The following is a 21,550-nucleotide window of genomic DNA, read 5'->3' on the forward strand; positions in this document are numbered from 1 at the left end:
ATATGGGATTAGAGTAGACAGGCCTTGATGGCCGGCGCGGACACGATGGGCCAAAGGGCCTCTATCCGTGCTGTATAACTCTATGACTCTATGACTCTATGTGGCAAAGCCCCCCCGCTCCCCTCAACCCCCAATGGCTCATTTGGTAACTGCACTGCCTGCTGTAGTCCACCAGCCCCGGCAGGTCTCGGATTCGACTGCCAGTCTGTGCTCGGAGTTAGCTGATCCCAGCCCCACTGGGCCAGAAATCGGACACGGTTCCCACTCCGGGTCACTAGCCAGGGAGTCGTGCCGGCAGGAGGTGAGGACAGGATGGGGCTTGGCTCTATTGCCCGTTCCCTGGTCGAATTGCCAGTCTCGGTTTCTACATGAAGAATTGGCACTCGGGGAGAGATACTGGAGGTGTACCATGGTGCACCCGAGGAGAGTGTACCAGGGAGAGTGAAACAACTATTTTTTGTTAAAAAGAGTATTTATGGATGGTCCCTAAGTTTCTCGGCTGACTCCTGTGTGGCTGAGGCCTGTCCCTACCTGTGTCGGAGTCCAATCAGTCTGTCGGCTCAGTGCAGCGATGGTATCGATGGAGCCAAGGTCCAGCTCTTTGATTTCGCTCTCACTTAAAGACAAGGCAATCCGTCCAAGTGCCACCACCTGGTAGTTCTTCCAGGCCCGAATCGGGCCCCAAACCTTGTGAAAGGACAATTGATGTTAGTGCATGTGAAGCTGCTTTGCATCTCGCCAAACACTGCCTGCAGGAGCAGCAAACAGCGCATCCCCATTAGAAAGTAACGCCACATTCACGTTACAGGAGCTGCTCCTGGTCTGGTGGAACTTGCAGGGGACAAACCCTCAGCCCCAACGCCAACCGTGCGGATCCAGACCTACCTCCAGACTTGACTATTCCAATCCTCTTACAGCTGGCCGCCCTCCGTAAACAAGAGCTCATCCAAAACTCGCACCAAGTCCCATTCACCCATCGCCCCCTGCGCTCGCTGACCTACTTTGGCTCCCAGTCCGGCAACGCCTCAAATTTAAAATTCTCATCCTTGTTTTCAAATCCCTCCATGGCCTCGCCCCCTCCCTCTCTCTGTAACCTCCTCCAGCCCTACAACCCTCCGAGATCTCTGCGCTCCTCCAATTCCGGCCTCTTGTGCATCCCCCAATTTTTGTCGCTCCACCATTGGCGGCCGTGCCTTCAGCTGCCTGGGCCCTAAGCTCTGGAATTCCCTCTCACCTCCTTTAAGACTCTCCTTAAGACTCTACCTCTTTGCCCAAGCTTTTGGTCACCTGTCCTAATATTTTCTTATGTGGCTCGGTGTCAAATTTTGTTTGATGATTGATCCTGTGAAGCACCTTGGGACGTTTTACTACATTAAAGGCGCTATATAAATGCACGTTGTTGTTGTTGTATACAGTGAGTCGAGGTTCTGTGCTAACGTACCGCCTTCGCTTTGTCCTTTAGAGCTGTGAGCCGAACTACGTCGAAACTCTTCAGGGCACCGAGGAGCTCCACACTTGTTATAAAAGTCTCCGCGGACATGCAGCGTAGCTCCCGAGCTGACCAGTAGGAGTTAGCATCTGCCAGTTTGAGTATGTGATCAAAGGAAGGCATTCTCACATCACTGCAGTCTGCAGGGAGACAGAAAGGGGGCGAGATTTCATCAAAGGGCACGCACTCCACTTCAGATCTCCCAGCCGATCTGGATTTAAAACAATACAATATAGAAAAACTGTAACCTACATTAGCACAGACTGAGACACGGCACGGAGGAGGAGGGGAACGTGAGGGAATCACTGATCATGCTTCAGAAAATATTAAATGCTCCTCACTTAAATTCACCGTGCGTCTTTAAAGATAAAAGTACTAAATATCTGGATGAAGAGAAAATAATTGGAAGCTGCCAAAACGGATTTCAGAAAGGAAGATTGTAGTCAATAGAAATAAAAATATGGGGAGATGTAAAACAGGCGGCCGACTCACACCACTGAACAAGGTCACAATCTACCCCATAGATACAAGATTAAATGTACGAGAGTCAGGACAGAGAGCAGGAGAAAGTTTTTTTTTACACAGAGGGTTGTGAGGCTGTGAATTCATTTAGTGATTGAAGCAGAGACTGGGTCAATATTCAAGAATATGTTCGATAGGGGAAGGGGATTAAAGGGTTTTGGGAACAGGGCAGGAATACGGGATTAGGATTACTGTTCGTGTGGAGGACAGACACCAACAGGGACTGGATGGGCCGAACGGCCTCTTTTCATCTTGCAAATTCCGTGTTTTTTAAAAGAACTGATAATTGAACATTAGTTCAAAAGAAATGGGAAACAAAACATCCCAAACTTCCAGCTCCGTGGCTGGTGAATGGGACAGACATAGAGCACCTCCCCCAGGGCCAGGGACCTACACACAGGCGTCTTTGTTTCAAAGGTCAGCGATTTATATGTAAATGTTTTCTGAGCTCTGCCAGGATTCAGGTGTGTGGGTTGTAAAGTCTCTCTGCAGCCTAATTACACCTCCCACCAATCGCTGCAACTGACATCAGCAACAGGACTTCTGACGAAAGGTCTTCGACCTGAAACGTCATCATCGTTGGCACTTGTTGGAGATTAGTGTAAATGTTGCAAGTGGCACAATTATATTTTTCAACCCTTCTAAAACACAAAAGGAAGGTTCATTGAACACCTTTCAGTGAGGGCAATATCCCCCTTAAGCCATTTTGTTCTTGATTCAGGATCTGCCCCAATTTCTAAAATAGAGTAAATAAGGAGAAACTGTTCCCATTGGCAGGATGGTCGGTAACCAGAGGACACAGATTTAAGGTCATTGGCAAAAAATCCAGAGGGGAGATGAGGGGAAATGTGTTTTTTTTTTACGCAGCAAGTTCTGATGATCTGGAATGCACTAAGGGCGGTGGAAGCAGATTCAATAATAACTTTCAAAAGGGAATTGGATAAATACTTGAAAAGGAAAAATTTGCAGGGCTGTGGGGAAAGAGCAGAGGGAGTGGGACTAATTGGATAGCTCTTTCAAAGAGCTGGCACAGGCACGATGGGTCGAATGGCCTCCTTCTGTGCTGTATGATTCTATGATTCCACGATCATGATATCATGCTGTTGAGCAGTAAACAGGCATGAAAAACAATTAACTAGCTCGAGATATAAGTGACTCTCATTTTCAAGACAGACACCGCCAGACTGGAATAAATTTAACATTGGTTGGGGAAAAAAAAAAGAGATTTAATCAACCAAATCCAAACAGAGCGCTCTTTCAGAAGGAGAGAATTTTGTTAAAGGTGGACACCGGGAGTTGGGCCACTTTCCAAGGAGCACTCAGCTCTGTAAAGGAAAGGAGATTCACCTGGAGCTGGACTGGAGGGTTTACCATTCCCGCTTGTTCTCTCGAGGACACTGAACACCACAGACAGGAAATCCTGAGGCACGACCATCCCCTGCACCTCCAACCCCAACTGCAGCAGTATGTCCGGAAACTAAGGAGAAGGAGGGGGGAAGAAAGGAAAAATATCATTTAATGAAAACGGTTAAACTCATTAAAAGAAATGCATTTCAAGAAACAAACATGTTTTCTGTAGAAAGTTTTTTTACATCCACATTTGTCAAATAAATATTCACGATATTTTGGGCTATGCGACTCTGTCAAATATGATCTGTTTTACATAAGAACATAAGAACATAAGAAATAGGAGCAGGAGTAGGCCAATCGGCCCCTCGAGCCTGCTCCGCCATTCAATAAGATCATGGCTGATCTGATCCTAACCTCAAATTTAAATTCATGTCCAATTTCCTGCCCGGTCCCCGTAACCCCTAATTCCCTTTACTTCTAGGAAACTGTCTATTTCTGTTTTAAATTTATTTAGGAGTACAGGTTCATAGCTCCTTGAAAGTGGAGTCACAGGTGGATAGGGTGGTGAAGAAGGCATTCAGCATGCTTGGTTTCATTGGTCAGAACATTGAATACAGGAGTTGGGATGTCTTGTTGAAGTTGTACAAGACATTAGTAAGGCCACACTTGGAATACTGTGTACAGTTCTGGTCACCCTATTATAGAAAGGATATTATTAAACTAGAAAGAGTGCAGAAAAGATTTACTAGGATGCTACCGGGACTTGATGGTTTGACTTATAGGGAGAGGTTGGATAGACTGAGACTTTTTTCCCTGGAGAGTAGGAGGTTTAGGGGTGATCTTATAGAAGTCTATAAAATAATGAGGCGCATAGATAAGGTAGATAGTCAAAATCTTTTCCCAAAGGTAGGGGAGTCTATAACGAGGGGACATAGATTTAAGGTGAGAGGGGAGAGATACAAAAGGGTCCAGAGGGGCAATTTTTTCACTCAAAGGGTGGTGAGTGTCTGGAACGAGCTGCCAGAGGCAGTAGTAGAGGCGGGTACAATTTTGTCTTTTAAAAAGCATTTGGACAGTTACATGGGTAAGATGGGTATAGAGGGATATGGGCCAAGTGCAGGCAATTGGGACTAGCTTAGTGGTATAAACTGGGCGACATGGACATGTTGGGCCGAAGGGCCTGTTTCCATGTTGTAAACTTCTATGATTCTATGATTCTATTAATGATGTAGCTTCCACAGCTTCCTGGGGCAGCAAATTCCACAGACCTACTACCCTCTGAGTGAAGAAGTTTCTCCTCATCTCAGTTTTGAAAGAGCAGCCCCTTATTCTAAGATTATGCCCCCTAGTTCTAGTTTCACCCATCCTTGGGAACATCCTTACCACATCCACCCGATCAAGCCCCTTCACAATCTTAAATGTTTCAATAAGATCGCCTCTCATTCTTCTGAACTCCAATGAGTAGAATCCCAATCTACTCAACCTCTCCTCATATGTCCACCCCCTCATCCCCGGGGTTAACCGAGTGAACCTTCTTTGTACTGCCTCGAGAGCAAGTATGTCTTTTCTTAAGTATGGAGACCAAAACTGTATGCAGTATTCCAGGTGCGGTCTCACCAATACCTTATATAACTGTGTTTAACCTTCTAAACTCTGGTGTTGTATTCTCTGGAGTTTCAAAGGTTAAGGGGTGATTTGATCGAAGTTTATAAGATATTAAGGGGAACGGATAGGGTGGATAGAGAGAAACTATTTCCGCTGGTTGGGGATTCTAGGAGTAGGGAGCACAGTCTAAAAATTAGAGCCAGACCTTTCAGGAGTGAGATTAGAAAACATTTCTACACACACACACAAAGGTTGGTAGAAGTTTGGAACTCTCTTCCGCAAACGGCAATTGATACTAGCTCAATTGCTAAATTTAAATCTGAGATATAGCTTTTTGTCAACCAAAGGTATTAAGGGATATGGGCCAAAGGCAGGTATATGGAGTTAGATCACAGATCAGCCATGATCTTATCAAATGGCAGAGCAGGCTCGATGGGCTGAATGGCCTACTCCTGTTCCTATGTTCCTATGTTGCACTCATCAAAGAACTGTAGAAGTTTACAGCATGAAAGGAGGCCATTCAGCCCTCTGTGCCCGTGCTGGCTCTTTGCTAGAGCAATCTAAAACTAACCCCACAGCCCACTTGCTCCGCACAGCCTTGTATCTCCCTCTGCTACCAAAATAGTTATTAACTTTTCTCTTAAAAGATGCAGTTGAGATTCTGAAAATCCATTTTTGGAGAGGTGGCAACCCTGGTGGACATGGGCAAGGATTATTGGATAGCCACGCCAAGACATGGCACATGGTCAACAGAACAAAACGAAGGGGCGCGGCATCAGTTACCTTCTGTGCAACGATGGTCAGGTCCTCCTTTGACAAGAGTGTAAGTAAAGGTCCCAGATCCTGGATCAATTCAGGCTGCCATGCAGTGGGATTCCTGGAATGTAAACACGGATCATTAGAAAATTGGCCATTAGAATCACAGGAAAAATGGGAATTCACTCGATTCTGCACCCACGGGGCCTTCTCTTGTAAACTGATCAATTTGGTGTTCCTACAGGTGAAACTCACTGAGCTTCTCCCCCCCACCTCCCCCCAAAAGGGGTCTCCTCAGAGTGCTGACTCGTGCAGGAGTAACACGCCACTGATGCCATCAGCGCTCTGGTATCTTGCCCATGCCGTCATTCTGCACATGTACGAGCCCAGATACCCAGCGTTGGCAGGTGATTCCACCATGAGCGGGCAACATCGCCAAATCTAATACTGCTCTCACCAGATCTCCATACCACATGGGTGGGGGGGCAGGGGGGAGGGAGGGAGGGAAGGCAATAGATAGCGGGCAAGGATGGGAATCCTGGCTAATGTTTCTATTCCTTGGACTGGAGGTACCGGGGCTAATTGTAGCGCCCCCCTTACTGCCCGCCCTCCGCCCTGAGCTCAACTGACTCAGCACAGAGCAGGGGACAAACCTGGGAGCATTGAGGCAAGCTTGGCTTGCATCGTTGGTACATCCATTCACTCTCGAACCATTGAGATACAAACCCTACACCATGAGGGACATTCATGCCCTGAACCATTGAGAAGTCTCTAATATTTAAAACACTCATTGCCTTACCCGTAATGTTCTCTAATTTTATCTCTAAGTTCTCTTTTCTGGTCATCGCCGAGGCTCCTGCAGGACCTGAACTGGATGAGCGCTTCATTCAGTGCTTTGAGGGATATATTCGTCCTTATAATCTGTGGCGACAGATTGCAGATTATTCTGCCCAGGACATCCACATCATACCCGTCCTGTACCGTGTAATTCTAAAAATGCAAATATTATCTGCAATTAAAAATTAACATAATTCCTCAAATCAATACAGGAATCAGCTTGGTCATTTCTTAATATTATCTGAATATGAATCTATGAAACCATAGTCCTTCTGTTGCTTTGAGTAGCTGTGTGTTCAATTCCCCAGCTCCCCCTCCAAGGGCAAGATTCCCTCCTTTCCCCTAAAGGCCCTGACCCATCCTTGGGTACAGTTCCACAGGCACCGGCCAACTTCTGGTCCCTCTGCCACGTTCCCAGTCTTCATACGTGAGCCTAGACAGTGGGACTGCATTATCCAGGGGTCTTCACTCAACACCCACCTTCCAGAATGGGCCATCAAGACCAGGAATCCCCACCAACCTTCCCCTCCCCAAACCAGGGGCTCTGCGGTCAACCTTAACAGCCCTTCCACAGCTTTGGCCGAGATCATTTTGAGCAGAGATCAAAGCCGACCCTTCTGGTCCGGTTTGATTCAACGTATCAACACAGGGTAGTACCATTACCAAATAAACCATCGTCAGGGAGGGAAAAGAGGGGCTCCACATAGAATAACATTCTTACTCCAAACCCTCTGTTGTGGTTAATATTTCTGAAGCAGAATGTTTGTTACAGGTGAATTTATTAAAATTTGAACAATACAGACACAGTAGGGATTACCGAATCAGGGTGTATATAGATTACTGGGGTAGTTAAACTGGTGACCTTTGATTTAAGCAGATTATCCTGAATCAGGAACTCTAGTAACTGCTTTTCAATGGATCACACGCCCAGTATGGGTTCAGGGTCTTGTAGCCGTACCTACACATGCAGTGTTGGTCTGATCATATTATTAACCCAATCTCCCTTACCAGGCACTGCAACGCCCTTCCGATGACCTTGATCCTTTTTGCCGAGTCGGGGATTATTAAATGTAGCTCGGCCCTCCCCAGGCTGACTAATAACGGTCTGCAAACGGATTGGGCAGCGTTCTCCAGGACAGTAGCACTAGACAGAACGACAAGGAAAGAAATCTCACGGCTTAATCCTCCAACGTTTTCACACGACTAATGCCAACTGTTTAGGTCAAGGCGCCCGAGTGGGTACTCACGGAAGGGTTGCGAGAAGAAGAGGGGGCATCGACTCGGGCGCGTCTTTTTGGTACTTCCACGCCAGGCAATTCAACTGAAACGGCAGCAAGAACATTTAAAGGGGCAGCATCCCTGCGAAACCGTGTTCGGCAAGCGTGCGAGGCAGTGATATAAATCGCGGTGAAGATGCAGTGTGTGTGCGACATCACTGTGACAAGAACGACACACAGATCTCCAAACACAACACAACTTTACACAAGTACACGGTTCATTTACTACTGTACCCCATGCATTTCAGCCTCACTGTAAAGGTTGCTGTAATGATCCTTCTTATATACAGTGGATCTTAAATACAATCGTAACTTTCAAAAGGGAATTGGATATAGACTTGAAAAGGAAATATTTGCAGGGCTATGGGGAAAGAACGGGTCGGTGGGGGGGGGGGGGGCGGGGGAGATGGGACTGATTGGATAGCTCTTTCAAAAGACCCGGCACAGGCACGATGGGCCGAATGGCCTCCTTCTGTGCTGTAGCTGGATAAACATATGAGGGAGAAAGGAGAACAAGGATATGCTGATAGGGTGAGATGAAGAGGGGTGGGAGGAGGCTCGTTTGGAGCATAAACACCAGCATGGATCAGTTGGGCCGAATGGCCTGTTTCTGTGCTGTACATTCTATGGAATGTATGATTGTGTCTTTAATGGAGCCCTTTAATTTCACCCAATGGCAAAGTAAATGCACTGGCCTGGTACTAAACAATACAGATCAGGTCAGGTCAGTCCCCAGTTCAATCCCCCATCAGTTAATAGCACCTTTCATGTCCCTAGGAACCCCCCCAATGCGCTTTACAACCAGTGGATTACTTTTGAATTGCAGATCCTGTTCTGCAGGCAAATGCAGCATCCAACTATCGCACAGCAAGATCCCACCAAAGCAAATGAGGTACGTAATGAGATAATCTGCTTTTGGTGGTGTTGGTTGAGGGATGAATATTGGCCCGAACACGGGATAATGGAGTTAGCTTGATGAGCAATTACAATCTTAGTTAAAATCAGAGGCACTGGGAATATTTCCCAAGGGAAAGACTGAAGGCCCAAGAGAAGCCCCTCCGAATATAGTGGTGCAGGGGGTATCGCTCTCACCTCAGAGTCAGAGGTCATGGGTTCAAGTCCCGCTCCAGAGACTTGAGCACATAATCCAGACCGGCACTTTCAGCGCAGTACTGAGGGAGGGCTGCACTGCCGGAAGTGCCGACTTTCGGGTGAGACATTAAATTGAGGTCCTGTCCGTCCTCTCAGGTGGATGTAAAAGATCCCACGGCACTATTGGAAGAAGAGCAGGGGAGTTCATCCTGGTGTCATGGCCAATATTTATTCTCAACCAACATCACTAAAACAGATGATCTGGTCACTTACCTCATTGCTCTTTGTGGAATCTTGCTGTGTGTAAATTGGCTGCCGTGTTTCCTACATTACAACAGTGACTACACTTAAAAAGTACATAATTGGCTGTAATGCGCTTTGGGACATCCTGAGGTTGTGAAAGGTGCTGTATAAATACAAGTTCTTTCTTTCAGGTGTATTGCTCTGGTTACCTGATGGGGTGACAGCAGGTGCAGGTTCCTTTGTAAGAGTGCGGTGACTTGGGGGAACGTCGTGTTGTCCAAGGATTGGATACGTTCACAAGTCAGTCCTTTCACCAACTCCCCGAAACTGAGAAAACAGGAAACAGCAGAAACAGGTAAAATAGAAGGAACTCGGACTTACATCACATCCTCAGCACGTCACAGCCAAATGAAGTGTAGTTACCATCGTTATGTAGGCAAACAAGGAAGCCATTTTGTGCACAGCAAGGTTCCCCGCAAACAGCAAATGAAACGAGTGACCAGTGAGTGCAGTACTGAGGGAGCGCTGCACTGTCGGAGGTGCCGTCTTTCGCAGGAGACGTTAAGACAGACGGGGCCTCAGTTTTTCAGATGGACGTGAAAGATCCCATGACACTATTTCCAAGAAGAGCGGGGGAGTTCTCCCTGGTGTCCTGGTCAATATTCTTACCTTCCCCAGTGGGAAAGAACTGACTTTTTGTTTTCTCAGACTTTAATACATGGAGAGAGAGAGAGGGAGAGAGCGAGACGCACAGACAGAGAAACAAAGAGAGACAGAGAGAGAGTCAGAGACAGATAGAATGCAATATTGACCCATACAAATCCAGGCGGAACCAATTTTGGTCCCTAGTCTGGGCAAAGTTCCCTATCTCAGCCAATGTGACATTAGGAGAGCTCTAACTGACCTCAGTGCTCCTGGTCCCATGAGCCTTCAGGAGCAGAGAAAATTGGAAATCATTCCTTTCTTTTTTGATGAGGTAACAGAGAGGGTCGATGAGGAAAATGCAGTTGATGTTGTGTATATGGACTTCCAAAAGCTGTTTGATAAAGTGCCACATAATAGGCTTGACAATAAAATTGAAGCCCACGGAATAAAAGGGGGCAGTGGCAGCATGGATACGAAATTGGCTGAGTAACAGGAAACAGAGAGTAGTGGTGAACGGTTGTTTTTCGGACTGGAGGAAGGTGTACAGTGGTGTTCCCCAGGGGTCGGTACTGGGACCACTGCTTTTCTTGATATATATTAATGACTTGGACTTGGGTGTACAGGGCACAATTTCAAAATTTGCAGATGACACAAAACTTGGAAGGGTAGTGAACAGTGAGGAGGATAGTAATAGACTTCAAGGGGACATAGACAGGCTGGTGGAATGGGCGGACACGTGGCAGATGAAATTTAATGCAGAGAAGTGCGAAGTGATGCATTTTGGAAGAACGAGGAGAGGCAATATAAACAAAAGGGTACAATTCTAAAGTGGGTACCGGAACAGAGAGATCTGGGGGTATATGTTCACAGGTCGTTGAAGGTGGCAAGGCAGGTTGAGAAAGTGGTTAAAAAAGCATTCGGGATCCTGAGCTTTATAAATAGAAGGAATCTTACAACACCAGGTTATAGTCCAACAGTTTTATTTGAAAATCACAAGCTTTCGGAGGCTTTCTCCGAAAGCTTGTGATTTTCAAATAAAACTGTTGGACTATAACCTGGTGTTGTAAGATTCCTTACATTTGTACAACCCCAGTCCATCACCGGCATCTCCACTTCATTTATAAATAGAGGCATAGAGTACAAAAGCAAGGAGGTTATGTTGAACTTTTATAAAACACTGTTTCGACCACAACTGGAGTATTGTGTCCAGTTCTGGGCATCACACTTGAGGAAGGATGTGAAGGCCTTAGAGAGGATACAGAAAAGATTTACTAGAATGGTTCCAGGGATGAGCGACTTCAGTTATGTGGATAGACTGGAGAAGCTGGGATTGTTCTCCTTGGAGCAGAGAAGGTTGAGAGGAAATTTGATAGAGGTGTTCAAAATCATGACGGGGCTAGACAGAGTAGATGGGTCGAGAACCAGAGGACACAGATTTAAGATGATTGGCAAAAGAACCAAAAGCGACATGAGGAAAACCTTTTTTACTCAGCGAGGTTATGATCTGGAATGCGCTGCCAGGGAGAGTGCGGCAGGCAGATTCAATTGTGGTTTTCAAAAGGGAAGTGGATAAGTACTCGAAGGAAAAAAATCTGCAGGGCACGGGCAAAGTGTGGGGAAGTGGGACTAACTGGATTGCTCTTGCAGAGAGCCAGCATGGGCTCGACGGGCTGAATGGCCTCCTTCTGTGCTGTGTAATCATTCTATGATTCTATAAAGTGGCCGGATTTCATTACCTGATTATTTCATGTATTGGCTTCCTGTCAGACACCACATCATAAAGGAACAAGGCCTGCAGATGATAAGGAGGGTCATTCAGTGAATAAACTGCCGCCATTTCAGTGACAAAACACAGGAGTAACACAAGCCAGTAAATCAAAAGTCAAAGCTTTCTTTTTCTTCTTAATTTTTTGGGTGAACTTTATGCCGGTCGAGATGTGGAGAAACGTTCCCACTGCAGTCCCCTCGTGGCCCAGGTGGGTCGCTGCGGGTGAGGCCCCTTTAACTCGGCCCCAAAAGCAGAAGAGCGCCCCCTACTGCACGAGAGGCTCAAGTGCCTCGCTGTAGAAACCAACTCTTGCTGCTCCCAAGGGGGCTTTTAGCAAGTTGTGTGGTCAACTGTCTCTGCCCGACCTCAATAGAAGAAGTTCCCAAATCACTGGGCTGCACAAACCCTCCCGTCTATCAGTCGGGTCGCCAACTCTGATTGGACGTATTCCTGGAGATTTCATCACATGACCTCCTGCCTCCAACTGCCCCGCCCCACACTCCCACCATTGGTCACCCGACATGTCCATCCTCAGGGGGCTCCCCCACTCCTGCCATTGGTCACCCGACACGTCCATCCTTGCAATGCCCCCGCCACCACACTCCCGCCATTGGTCGCCAGACATGCCCCACCTTCCAATTGAAAGCGAACAGACTCTTCGTTACCCAATTGGATGATTCTTGACCATCAGTCGAATAGCCTTCCCCCACCCGCAATCTCCAATATTTTTATGACCAATAAACGAAAATGTTCAAAGAAAGTGAAAAAAAACATTTTTAATGCCCCTGCGCATTTTCTCCTGGGGTTTTTGCTCGCGGCAGTGTCCTGGGAGATTAATTCTGGGAGACTCCAGGCCAATCCTGGAGGGTTGGCATCCCTGTCTGGCAGGGCAGAATCAAGGTTACAAAACGTGACTCTCAGACAACCGCGGTGGGGCAATCACCCACGGGCGCAATTGTTCATTACCAACAGGGCTGAGGAATCAAGGCCGCACATCAAAGCAGATTCAGTGGTGTCAGGAGCCGTGGGTTATCACAGGCCACTCCACCTGAGGGGGATGTGTACCATACACAGCAGTGAATGCCGAGGGGAATCGATGAGAGGGCGTTCTGCCTCGGCCTGATTATAAAATTTACAGGTGCTGGAAGATACAAAGAGGATGTTTAACCCGCAGATTAGGATATCGAACGAACCTGACTTCTCCTCAACTCCTTGTGGTCAAGGTGGGTAATGTTGTAGTTCTTCATTTCAAGCAGGCTGGAGAGAGGCAGCTCTTTTAAGAAGGACCCATTCAACAGGTCTAATACAGAGGACACATCCCTGATTTCAACAATCTGAAAATAAGAACAGAATAAAATGATCAGGATCGAAAAGGGGGAGAAAAAAAGATAAAAAGGGCGAATCGAGCTGGGTAATTCAGCAAACTACGACGGAAAGAACATTTTACAGCCAGTTATAAAACATAGTCCCCAGAACCTTTAATTTCACCAGGGCGTTATGGTTGCCAACTCTGGTTGGACGTATTCCTGGAGATTTCATCACATGACCTCCCTCCTCACCCTGCCCCCAGGCTCCCGCCATTGTTCGCCCAACATGTCAATCATTGGGAAGTCCCGCCCCCACACTCCCACCATTGGTCGCCTGACATGTCCATCCTCGGGGAGCCCCACACACTCCCACCATTGGTCGCCTGACATGTCCATCCTCGGGGAGCCCCCACACACTCCCACCATTGGTCGCCTGACATGTCCATCCTCGGGGAGCCCCACACACTCCCACCATTGGTCGCCTGACATGTCCATCCTCGGGGAGCCCCACACACTCCCACCATTGGTCGCCTGACATGTCCATCCTCGGGGAGCCCCACACACTCCCACCATTGGTCGCCTGACATGTCCATCCTCGGGGAGCCCCCACACACTCCCACCATTGGTCGTCTGACATGTCCATCCTTACGGCTCATTGGAAAGTGAACAGACTCTGTCCTCTGTCACCTAATTGGATGATTCTTGACCATCAGTTAAACAGCCATTTTTCCCTGTCTCCAATATTTTTAGAACCAATAAATAGAAGATAAAATACCCAATTTTTTGACACCCCTATGATTTTTCTCTGGGGATTTTGCTCGCAGCAGTGTCCTGGAGATGAATCTTCAATTCCTAGAGACTCCAGGACAATCCTGGGGGGTTGGCGACCCCTGTGGGGGATGTAAAACAGACGATATTGGATGGGCTGTCCGCTATACTCCCCGCTCGACTTTCCTTTCCATTGACTGGGGGGGGGGGGGCCAAGGTCCTGAGGCAAAGAGGCACTGGGCTTAATCGTACCCATCCTCCCCCAAAAGAATTACAGCAAAAATAAAAGCTCTTTGGGCTGCAAAACAGGAGATCTTAAGAGGCAAATAAAGAGTACACGTTACCTTGGTGACCACAGCAAGTCGCTGGGCTGCTGTAAGTTCTGGTGCGTAATCAGACAGGGTGCCTTTCACAGCTTGGACCAGGTCATCGGGGTGAGTGCTGTAGAACGTATCTGCACCGACTCCCAACACCAAACCCCCCAACTGGCTGATATTAAAAAGCGACAAGTTCTGCAAAGTAGAAGGGAACAAAACCAAGAAAGTGTAAAGTGGAACCCCATTAAAAACAGGCCTTGGCCCTCAAGTCCAATTTGACACAATTACTTGTAGTCATAGAATCATACAGCACAGAAAGAGGCCATTCAGCCCATCATGCCTGTGCTGGCTCTCTGACAGAGCTATCCAATTAATCCCACTCCCCCCTGCTCTTTCCCCATAGCCCTGCAAATTTTTCCTTTTCAAGTATTTATCCAATTCAGATCAGCCATGATCGAGTTGAATGACGGAACAGGCTCAAGGGGCTGAATGGCCTCCTCCTGTTCTTATGTTCCTAATTTTCCTTTTGAAAGTTGCTATTGAATCTGCTTCCACTGCCTTTTCAGGCAGCGCATTCCAGATCATAACGACTCACTGCCTAAAAAACATTTCTCCTTGATGAGCTGGATTCTTTTACCCTCAGTCTGGTTCAGCAAACACTGAGTCGAATACACTTTTAAAGTTCAATACAACTTTATTAGCAGGACTTAGTCTGCAGCTTCGATTCTGACTCCCGATGGAATCTTGTCGATTCTGACAGAGTAAGAACAAAGACACATACAGAAATTCACACGTTTATACAGATCAATAGGGGTTGGAACATTGTTAACACGAGGGTCAACACCAATCATAAGCCGGGCATAGGTTGACCATGAGGGGTTACCTGATTGCAGACCAATCACAGATATTAAACTTGGCTGATCACGCCGCAGTGACAGACATAGATGGATGTCTCCTCATCTCCCAGCTTGGAATGTTTCCCCTGTTCATCCCACATCCTTATCTACTAACTTGGGATGTTTACGGCTTTGCTCAGCTCATTATTTCTATTGATCAACCAGCTGTACAGAGACCCCCCACACCAGACTCCCTAACCGATGAGCATAAGCAGACCTCTGCATCTGACAAGCTACTCACACCACTATTAGCCTTGAAGGGGCCCATTGTTCCAACCCTTAGCAGGCAGGCTTCTAATTAACCCTTGCTTAATCACCTTACTACGTCTTCTACTTTGCCACTTAGGCATTTTACTATCTACTGAAAACTGACTATATAGGCATTTTCATTAAAGGGGCACTACGTAGGCATTCTCATCCTCATCTCCCCCTCTGGTTCTTTTGCCAATTACCTTAAATCTGTGTCCTCTGATGACCAACTCTCCCGCCAGTTCAATAACAGACTCTCAGTAATTTCTCAAACTCTAAACACAAGAGTTTACTCATTCGCGCTAAAATACAGTCCGTGTTTGTACGAGATCAGGCTTCACTTCACCTTACTGTCCCCAACAAATTTGTCGGCTAGAACGATCATCTGACTTGTGGTCCACCCGGTCACTGTCCTTAGGACGGAGACAGCATTCCGCACTGCCTGTGGGGACAGTGACTCGAGCTGTGTGAAGGACAGCCCGGCAATAGCATCGGAGATCGAGTCCAGCGTTTCATTCAGGGTCTGATTTTTCAGGACTAACCCAAGGAGCTGGGACTTCAACTAGAAAAGAGAACAGAAACATAGCATGAAACTTCCGCTGAACACTCAAGTAGGTAACAGTGAATCAATCAATCATCGCATCATACAGCACAGAAGGAGGCCATTAGGCCCATCTTGTCTGTGCCGGCTCTTTGAAAGAGCTACCCAATTAGTCCCACTTCCCTGCTCTTTCTCCGTAGCCCTTCAAATTTTTCCTTTAAATATTTATCCAATTCCCTTTTGAAAGTTACTATTGAATCTGCTTCCACCGCCCTTTCAGGCAGTGCATTCCAGATCCTAACAACGAATCTGTCCGCATTAGAGGCAGCACAAAAGTACCAGACGTCACTGGGACGGCTCACAGCTTCACATAGTGAGCAGATGTTTTTGGTTTAAACCATGGATGTGCGCAGGACAATTTTACCCCCTTGTTCTCTGTCGGTGCCAACTCTTGATGGCATCCTGCTTTAGGGGCACAGGCAAGGCTCCAGTACCTCACCCAGTAACCCACTCTCAAGGTGTGAACCAGGACAGTGAGTTTCAGCGGGCTATTTGACCAAGGCGTGCGTCACAGCTCAATCATATCTTCACCAGATGTGCACAGAAACAGGCCATTCGGCCCAACTGGTCTATGCCGGTGTTTATACTCCACACTCCCCTCTTCATCTCACCCTATCAACATATCCTTCTATTTCTTTCTACTTATCTAGCTTCCTCTTAAATGCAGCGATGTTATTCACCTCAATTACTCCTTGTGGTAGCAAGTTCCACATCCTAACCACTCTCTGGGTAAAGATGTTTCTCCTGAATTCCTTATTAGATTTATTAGTGACTATCTTATATTTATGACCCATAGATTTGGACTCCCCCCACAAGTGGAAACAAACATTTTCTCTACGTCTCAGCATCTTCTCTACATCGAGGAGGAAACATGCCTTGCTGAGAGATGCTGTACCTTCTTCACGTCGGCTTGGAACCCCCTGAGACGGTTGCACTTAATCATCTGGTGGAGTACACTTCGAGCTTCGCCAGCGTCCAGCTCCTGCACGTTGTCGAAGAAACAGACCAGAAGACCCAGTCTGGAAAAGTAAAAACGGGTGAGATTGTGAGAACGATACTGAGCCAGTTTCACGATCGCTGAGAACTGCTTTAATATAAAAAAAAAGGTCGGGGGGAGATAGAGTGGGGTCTCAATGACGTGCGTGTAACTGGGGAATAACTCAGTGCATCAGTGCAGAGGGGCTGGTGTGAGGGTGATGCAGTGGCGATGGGGAGGAGCTGCTCTTTACCTGTACACGGTCGAGGTGTTGGCCATATCAAACCCGGAGGCATTGATTCTTTCCTGGAAAGCTTTGGCGGTAGCTGGTGTGATATCATACACGGAATCCAGCTGCTTTGTCGCATTGTCGTAATTAATGAACAGTCGAATCTGGTGTAAAAAAACACACACACAAAGGCACTGACGTGTATTAAATTAAAATGGACATTTTACAGTTATCCAGCCTGCCCTTAAAGGGGTCTACCAATGGCCTCGCCCCCTCCCTATCCCTGTAACCTCCTCCAGTCCTACAACCCTCCGAGATCTCTGCACTCCTCCAATTCTGGCCTCTGGGCATTTTAAAACGCAACTTTTTTTAATGCCCCTATGATTTTTCTCCCGGGCTTGCTCCCAGGTGCGTCTTTAACTCCTGGAGACTCCCGGGCAATCCTGAAGGGTCGGCAACCCCGAGGCTCCGGCTCCCATCTCTGTAGATCAATTTAAGGAAACAAGGAACAAGAAAAGGCCTTTCAGCCCCTCATGCCTGCTCCCCTGACTGACTGGGAGAGAGTCAGGTCTCGCAGCTCTACCTTTGCTCACCTCATTGAGACTGATCTTCTGGATCTCCTCCGGAGAGAGGTGAACAATGTATCTCCCCAGAAACCACAGGTTCTCCGCAGTGATCCACGATTCTGCTCCACTCGCCCCTGATTTTTGGTGAAAACGAACAAATGTTAAAGGTCGCAATACCCCCTTCCTCTGAGAAAGGAACCAGAGGCCCGGCCCCATCTAGTTCAGGCCAACTTACCAGGCGGGGGTTTGTAGGATCTCTGCAGGATCTGCCTGATCCATTCGTATATTGCCCTTTGGGTACGAGCTGCCATTTTGTCGTAGAGTTCCTTAAACACAGTTGTTCTGAAAAAAAACAAAGTAATTTTTTTAAGAAAGTGATACAAATTATACCATGGGGGCCAAGATTTATTGCTCGGTCAAATTGGAGGTTAACAATGGGGGTTTGTGGACACGGCTCTGGTGCAGTTTCACTGCCGCTCAGTAACTCCTCCGACCCGTGTGGGGCATCATTCACAGCAACACCGACTGCTTGGGTTGAGTTTTGATTGGTCAGTTGAGGTCTTGCTGACGGCCCATTAAGATTTCCACATTCAGACGTGACTCTCGCTGGTTCGTGACCTGGGACAGCAGCAGCAAACAAACAGAGAGATGTCCTCCCTCAGTACTGCACTGGGAGTGTCTGCCGAGATTTTGTGCTCTCTCGTCTCGTTGACTCTGAACCCACAGTCTTCTGACTCCAGAGGCAAGAATGCTACCCACTGAGTCACAACCAACCGAATCAGCCCGTGGTCAGTATGTGTGAAATATTTTTATTCGGCGGTCTATTCTGTTTAAGCTATGAATGTATTTTCTAACCGTATTATCCTTGGTCTGGAAAGGTGTCAATGGGAACTGGTCACAGTTCAGTCTACAATAGTCTAGTAAGTTGCTCAGTCTGTTGTATACTAGAGACTTGGATTCAGTGTCCTGAATGGGTAGTTTCACCAACTCTCAAACAAGTGAAGACACGGGTGTGAGGAAGGTGTAGGAAGACTAATGCACAGCTCTGATGGCTCAATGGGTAAATGCACTTTGCGGCTGACCCTAGTGTTGCCAACCCTCCAGGACTAGCCTGGAGTCTCCAAGAATTATAGACTAATCTCCAGGACAACGCTGAGAGCAAAAAACCGGGGGAAGAAAATCACAGGGCGTTAAGAAAATGTAGTTTTCAGAAGAATATTTTTTGAACACTTTTGTTTATTAGTAAAAATATCGGTCATGAGAAAAAGTATCATCCAATTGGGTGATGAGGAGTCTGTTCGCTTTCCAATTGGCCGTGGGAAGGCGCGGCACCGCGAGAATGGACGTGTTAGGCGACCAATGGCGGGAGTGTGGGGGTGGGGCAGTAGGTCATGTGATGACACCTCCTGGAACATGTCCAACCAGAGTTGGCAACCCCTAGCTGACCCATAAAGCCCCAGAAGGGCCCGGGTCCAATGTTTTGGTCTGCATTGAGTGCCGACTGCGATAATAGGGGTTCAACCAGCGGTCTCGGTGTGCTTGGGCCTGGGAGAGAAACATTAGCCAGGGTTCCCAAACATCATCAACCTGTCCAGTGACCCCTGCTGGAAAAGACGGGTGTGGGGATGTCAGGGGAGTTGAGGCGCCCCCTCCATGGTTGAATAGCAGTGCTCACTGTCCAGGCTCACACGTAACTAGCGGCCACGCGGATGAGTCACCACAACATCAGCACGAGGCAACGAGAGAGAAACCACAGATCACACCACATCGTAAGGAAGATACAAATACAAACAGGTTCGAGAGTGCAGCAAAAGGGATAAGTTATCTCTTACATATTTTTAAAAGTCTCTTCTTGAAGATCTTTGGGCATGTTCACAACCATCTCTGGTTGGAGGTAGATGGCTGAAGACAGTCTCAGTGCCTCGATCAGCAGCTCCAAACACTGAGAGGAGCTGAGCAACGGCGAACACTTCTCCCAGCTGGTCACGAACAGGGAGCGACTCCCTCCGGGCGTCTGCATGATCTGGTTTTTCAAATACTCAAAGTCGATCGTGGTGAACACAAACTGGGCAAACGAAATGGAGAGAGAGGATAGAGAGAGGATAGAGAGCGTTCTTAATATACACAGCAAACTACAGTGGAGGGACCTTATAGAATTAGCACAAGATCACATGTCTCAAAATGGGTGGCCCTTGAGCCCATTTGACCTTGTCCTTCGAGAAGATCAACCCCCTACTCCCCCCAATAGGAACAGGAGGAGGCCGTTCAGCCCCTCGAGCTTGTTCCGCCCTTCAATTAGATCATGGCTGATCAGTGCCTCAATTCCATTTACCCGTCTTTGCTCTATATCCCTCGATACCCTCACCCAACAAAAATCTATCGATCTCAACCTTGAAAGCTCCAACTGACTCCCAGCATCCACAGCCTTTTGGGGGAGAGAGTTCCAGATTTCCACTCCCCTTTGTGTGAAAAAGTGCTTCCTGATTTCACTCCTGAACGGCCGAGCTCTAATTTTAAGATAACACCCTCCTCTTATTTTGGATTCCCCACCAGAGGAAATAGTATCTCCCCATCTACCCGATCGAATCCCTTGAATCATTTTAAACACCTCGATCAGATCACCCCTCACTCGTCTAAATTCAAGGGAAGACCAGGCTAGTTTATGCAACTTGTCCTCATAATTTAACTCTTTTAACCACATGTTGACCACTGGCTGTTTGTTAAATGAGTTGAAGGAATGCAGAGATCTCGGAGGGTTGTTGGGCTGGAGGAGTTTAGAGATAGGGAGGGGCGAGGCCATGGAGGGATTTAAACACCGGGATAACCTCACACCGATAACACAAACACGCTGAACGAACCTCTATGCTCTTGCCACTACAGAGGTATTTTGTGCTGAGTAAGAATTTTGAGATCTCCATCTGGCGAAGGTCAGATGCCAGTCGTCTCGGCTGAAGTATGATTTCTGTGAAATAGTTGGAAAATGAAGTCTGCAAGAGGGAAAGAAAGGAGTCAGAAAGAACCATCTGCGAAAAAGTAAAAATATTCCCAAGGATCTCAGCGCTGCCTTTAACAAACTGCACCTGCATCATTTCGAAATCACTGGAGTCCGATCTACAGTCCCTCTTACCCGTGTTCCGATAGTCCCCACTGCCCAGGCCCCGCCCACACTGCAAGGCCCCGCCCACACTGCCCAGGCCCCGCCCACCAGAGCCCAGTCCAGGCCCCGCCCACACTGCCCAGGCCCCGCCCACCAGAGCCCAGTCCAGGCCCCGCCCACACCACACAGGCCCCGCCCACCAGAGCCCAGTCCAGGCCCCGCCCACACATGCACATTTGGGCGCGAGGCCCATGGGATAGCCACCAGGAAAGGGAATTCCCAGCTGATTTCCACCCCCCCCCCCCCTCCAATCGCTAGCCTTGGAACACTGAAGTCAATTGCAGTAATCACCCCCATCCCCTCCCCCCAATTATTGCCAGCCCAGTTGAGATCAGCCAACTCAGCCTAGCCCAATGATCAAACCTGGGACACCACCAAATATTGAGGTGGGGGCAATTCTACAGGGCTCAGGAAAGGTGGGGGGGGGGAGGAAGTCAACGCTCCTGCTTCTCCACCGGAAAGTCTGCATGAGACGTTGTTGCGAGTTCTCCCACGGTCGAGGAGTGGGCACCTCAGCAATGGCTTCCGTTGTCTGCTGAATTGTGACCCCAACAGCTTCAGAACTGGAGCGGAGAACGTTTGGGAGTGGTGGGGGGGGGGGGGAAGTTGAAAAAAAAATCTCAAACCAACCACATGGGGACACATCACACACCCACACACACCCACGCACATGCACACGCACACACACACCCCCACGCACATGCACACGCACACACACCCCCCCACGCACACGCACACGCACGCCCCCACGCATCACGCACCCACACACACCCTGAAAGGGTGGTGGAAGATTCAATAATAACTTTCAAAGGGAATTGGATAAATACTTGAGGGGAAAAATTTGCAGGCCAATGAAGGAAGAGCAGGGGGATTGGGACTGATTGGATAGTTCTTTCAGAG

General features: G+C 47.8%; 1 protein-coding gene across 1 annotated transcript in view; it reads right to left on the minus strand.

Annotated features, from left to right (window-relative positions):
* Positions 1–21,550, minus strand: part of LOC137340770 (otoancorin-like) — a 41,291-nt gene that overhangs the window by 16,695 nt on the left and 3,046 nt on the right. Inside the window, exons 6-23 of the mRNA XM_068003519.1 lie at positions 20,352–20,480; positions 19,326–19,558; positions 17,729–17,835; positions 17,521–17,627; positions 16,952–17,091; positions 16,618–16,741; positions 15,468–15,683; positions 14,004–14,171; positions 12,778–12,918; positions 11,553–11,608; positions 9,381–9,498; positions 7,807–7,880; positions 7,568–7,703; positions 6,522–6,712; positions 5,750–5,843; positions 3,359–3,488; positions 1,442–1,629; positions 532–687 (exon numbers count right to left, since the gene is read on the minus strand). Coding sequence (XP_067859620.1) covers positions 532–687; positions 1,442–1,629; positions 3,359–3,488; positions 5,750–5,843; positions 6,522–6,712; positions 7,568–7,703; positions 7,807–7,880; positions 9,381–9,498; positions 11,553–11,608; positions 12,778–12,918; positions 14,004–14,171; positions 15,468–15,683; positions 16,618–16,741; positions 16,952–17,091; positions 17,521–17,627; positions 17,729–17,835; positions 19,326–19,558; positions 20,352–20,480 — 2,508 coding nt within the window. The remainder of the gene's footprint in view (positions 1–531; positions 688–1,441; positions 1,630–3,358; positions 3,489–5,749; positions 5,844–6,521; positions 6,713–7,567; positions 7,704–7,806; positions 7,881–9,380; positions 9,499–11,552; positions 11,609–12,777; positions 12,919–14,003; positions 14,172–15,467; positions 15,684–16,617; positions 16,742–16,951; positions 17,092–17,520; positions 17,628–17,728; positions 17,836–19,325; positions 19,559–20,351; positions 20,481–21,550) is intronic.

Source organism: Heptranchias perlo, chromosome 22 (genome assembly GCF_035084215.1).
Source record: "Heptranchias perlo isolate sHepPer1 chromosome 22, sHepPer1.hap1, whole genome shotgun sequence".
Taxonomy (NCBI): Eukaryota; Metazoa; Chordata; class Chondrichthyes; order Hexanchiformes; family Hexanchidae; genus Heptranchias; species Heptranchias perlo.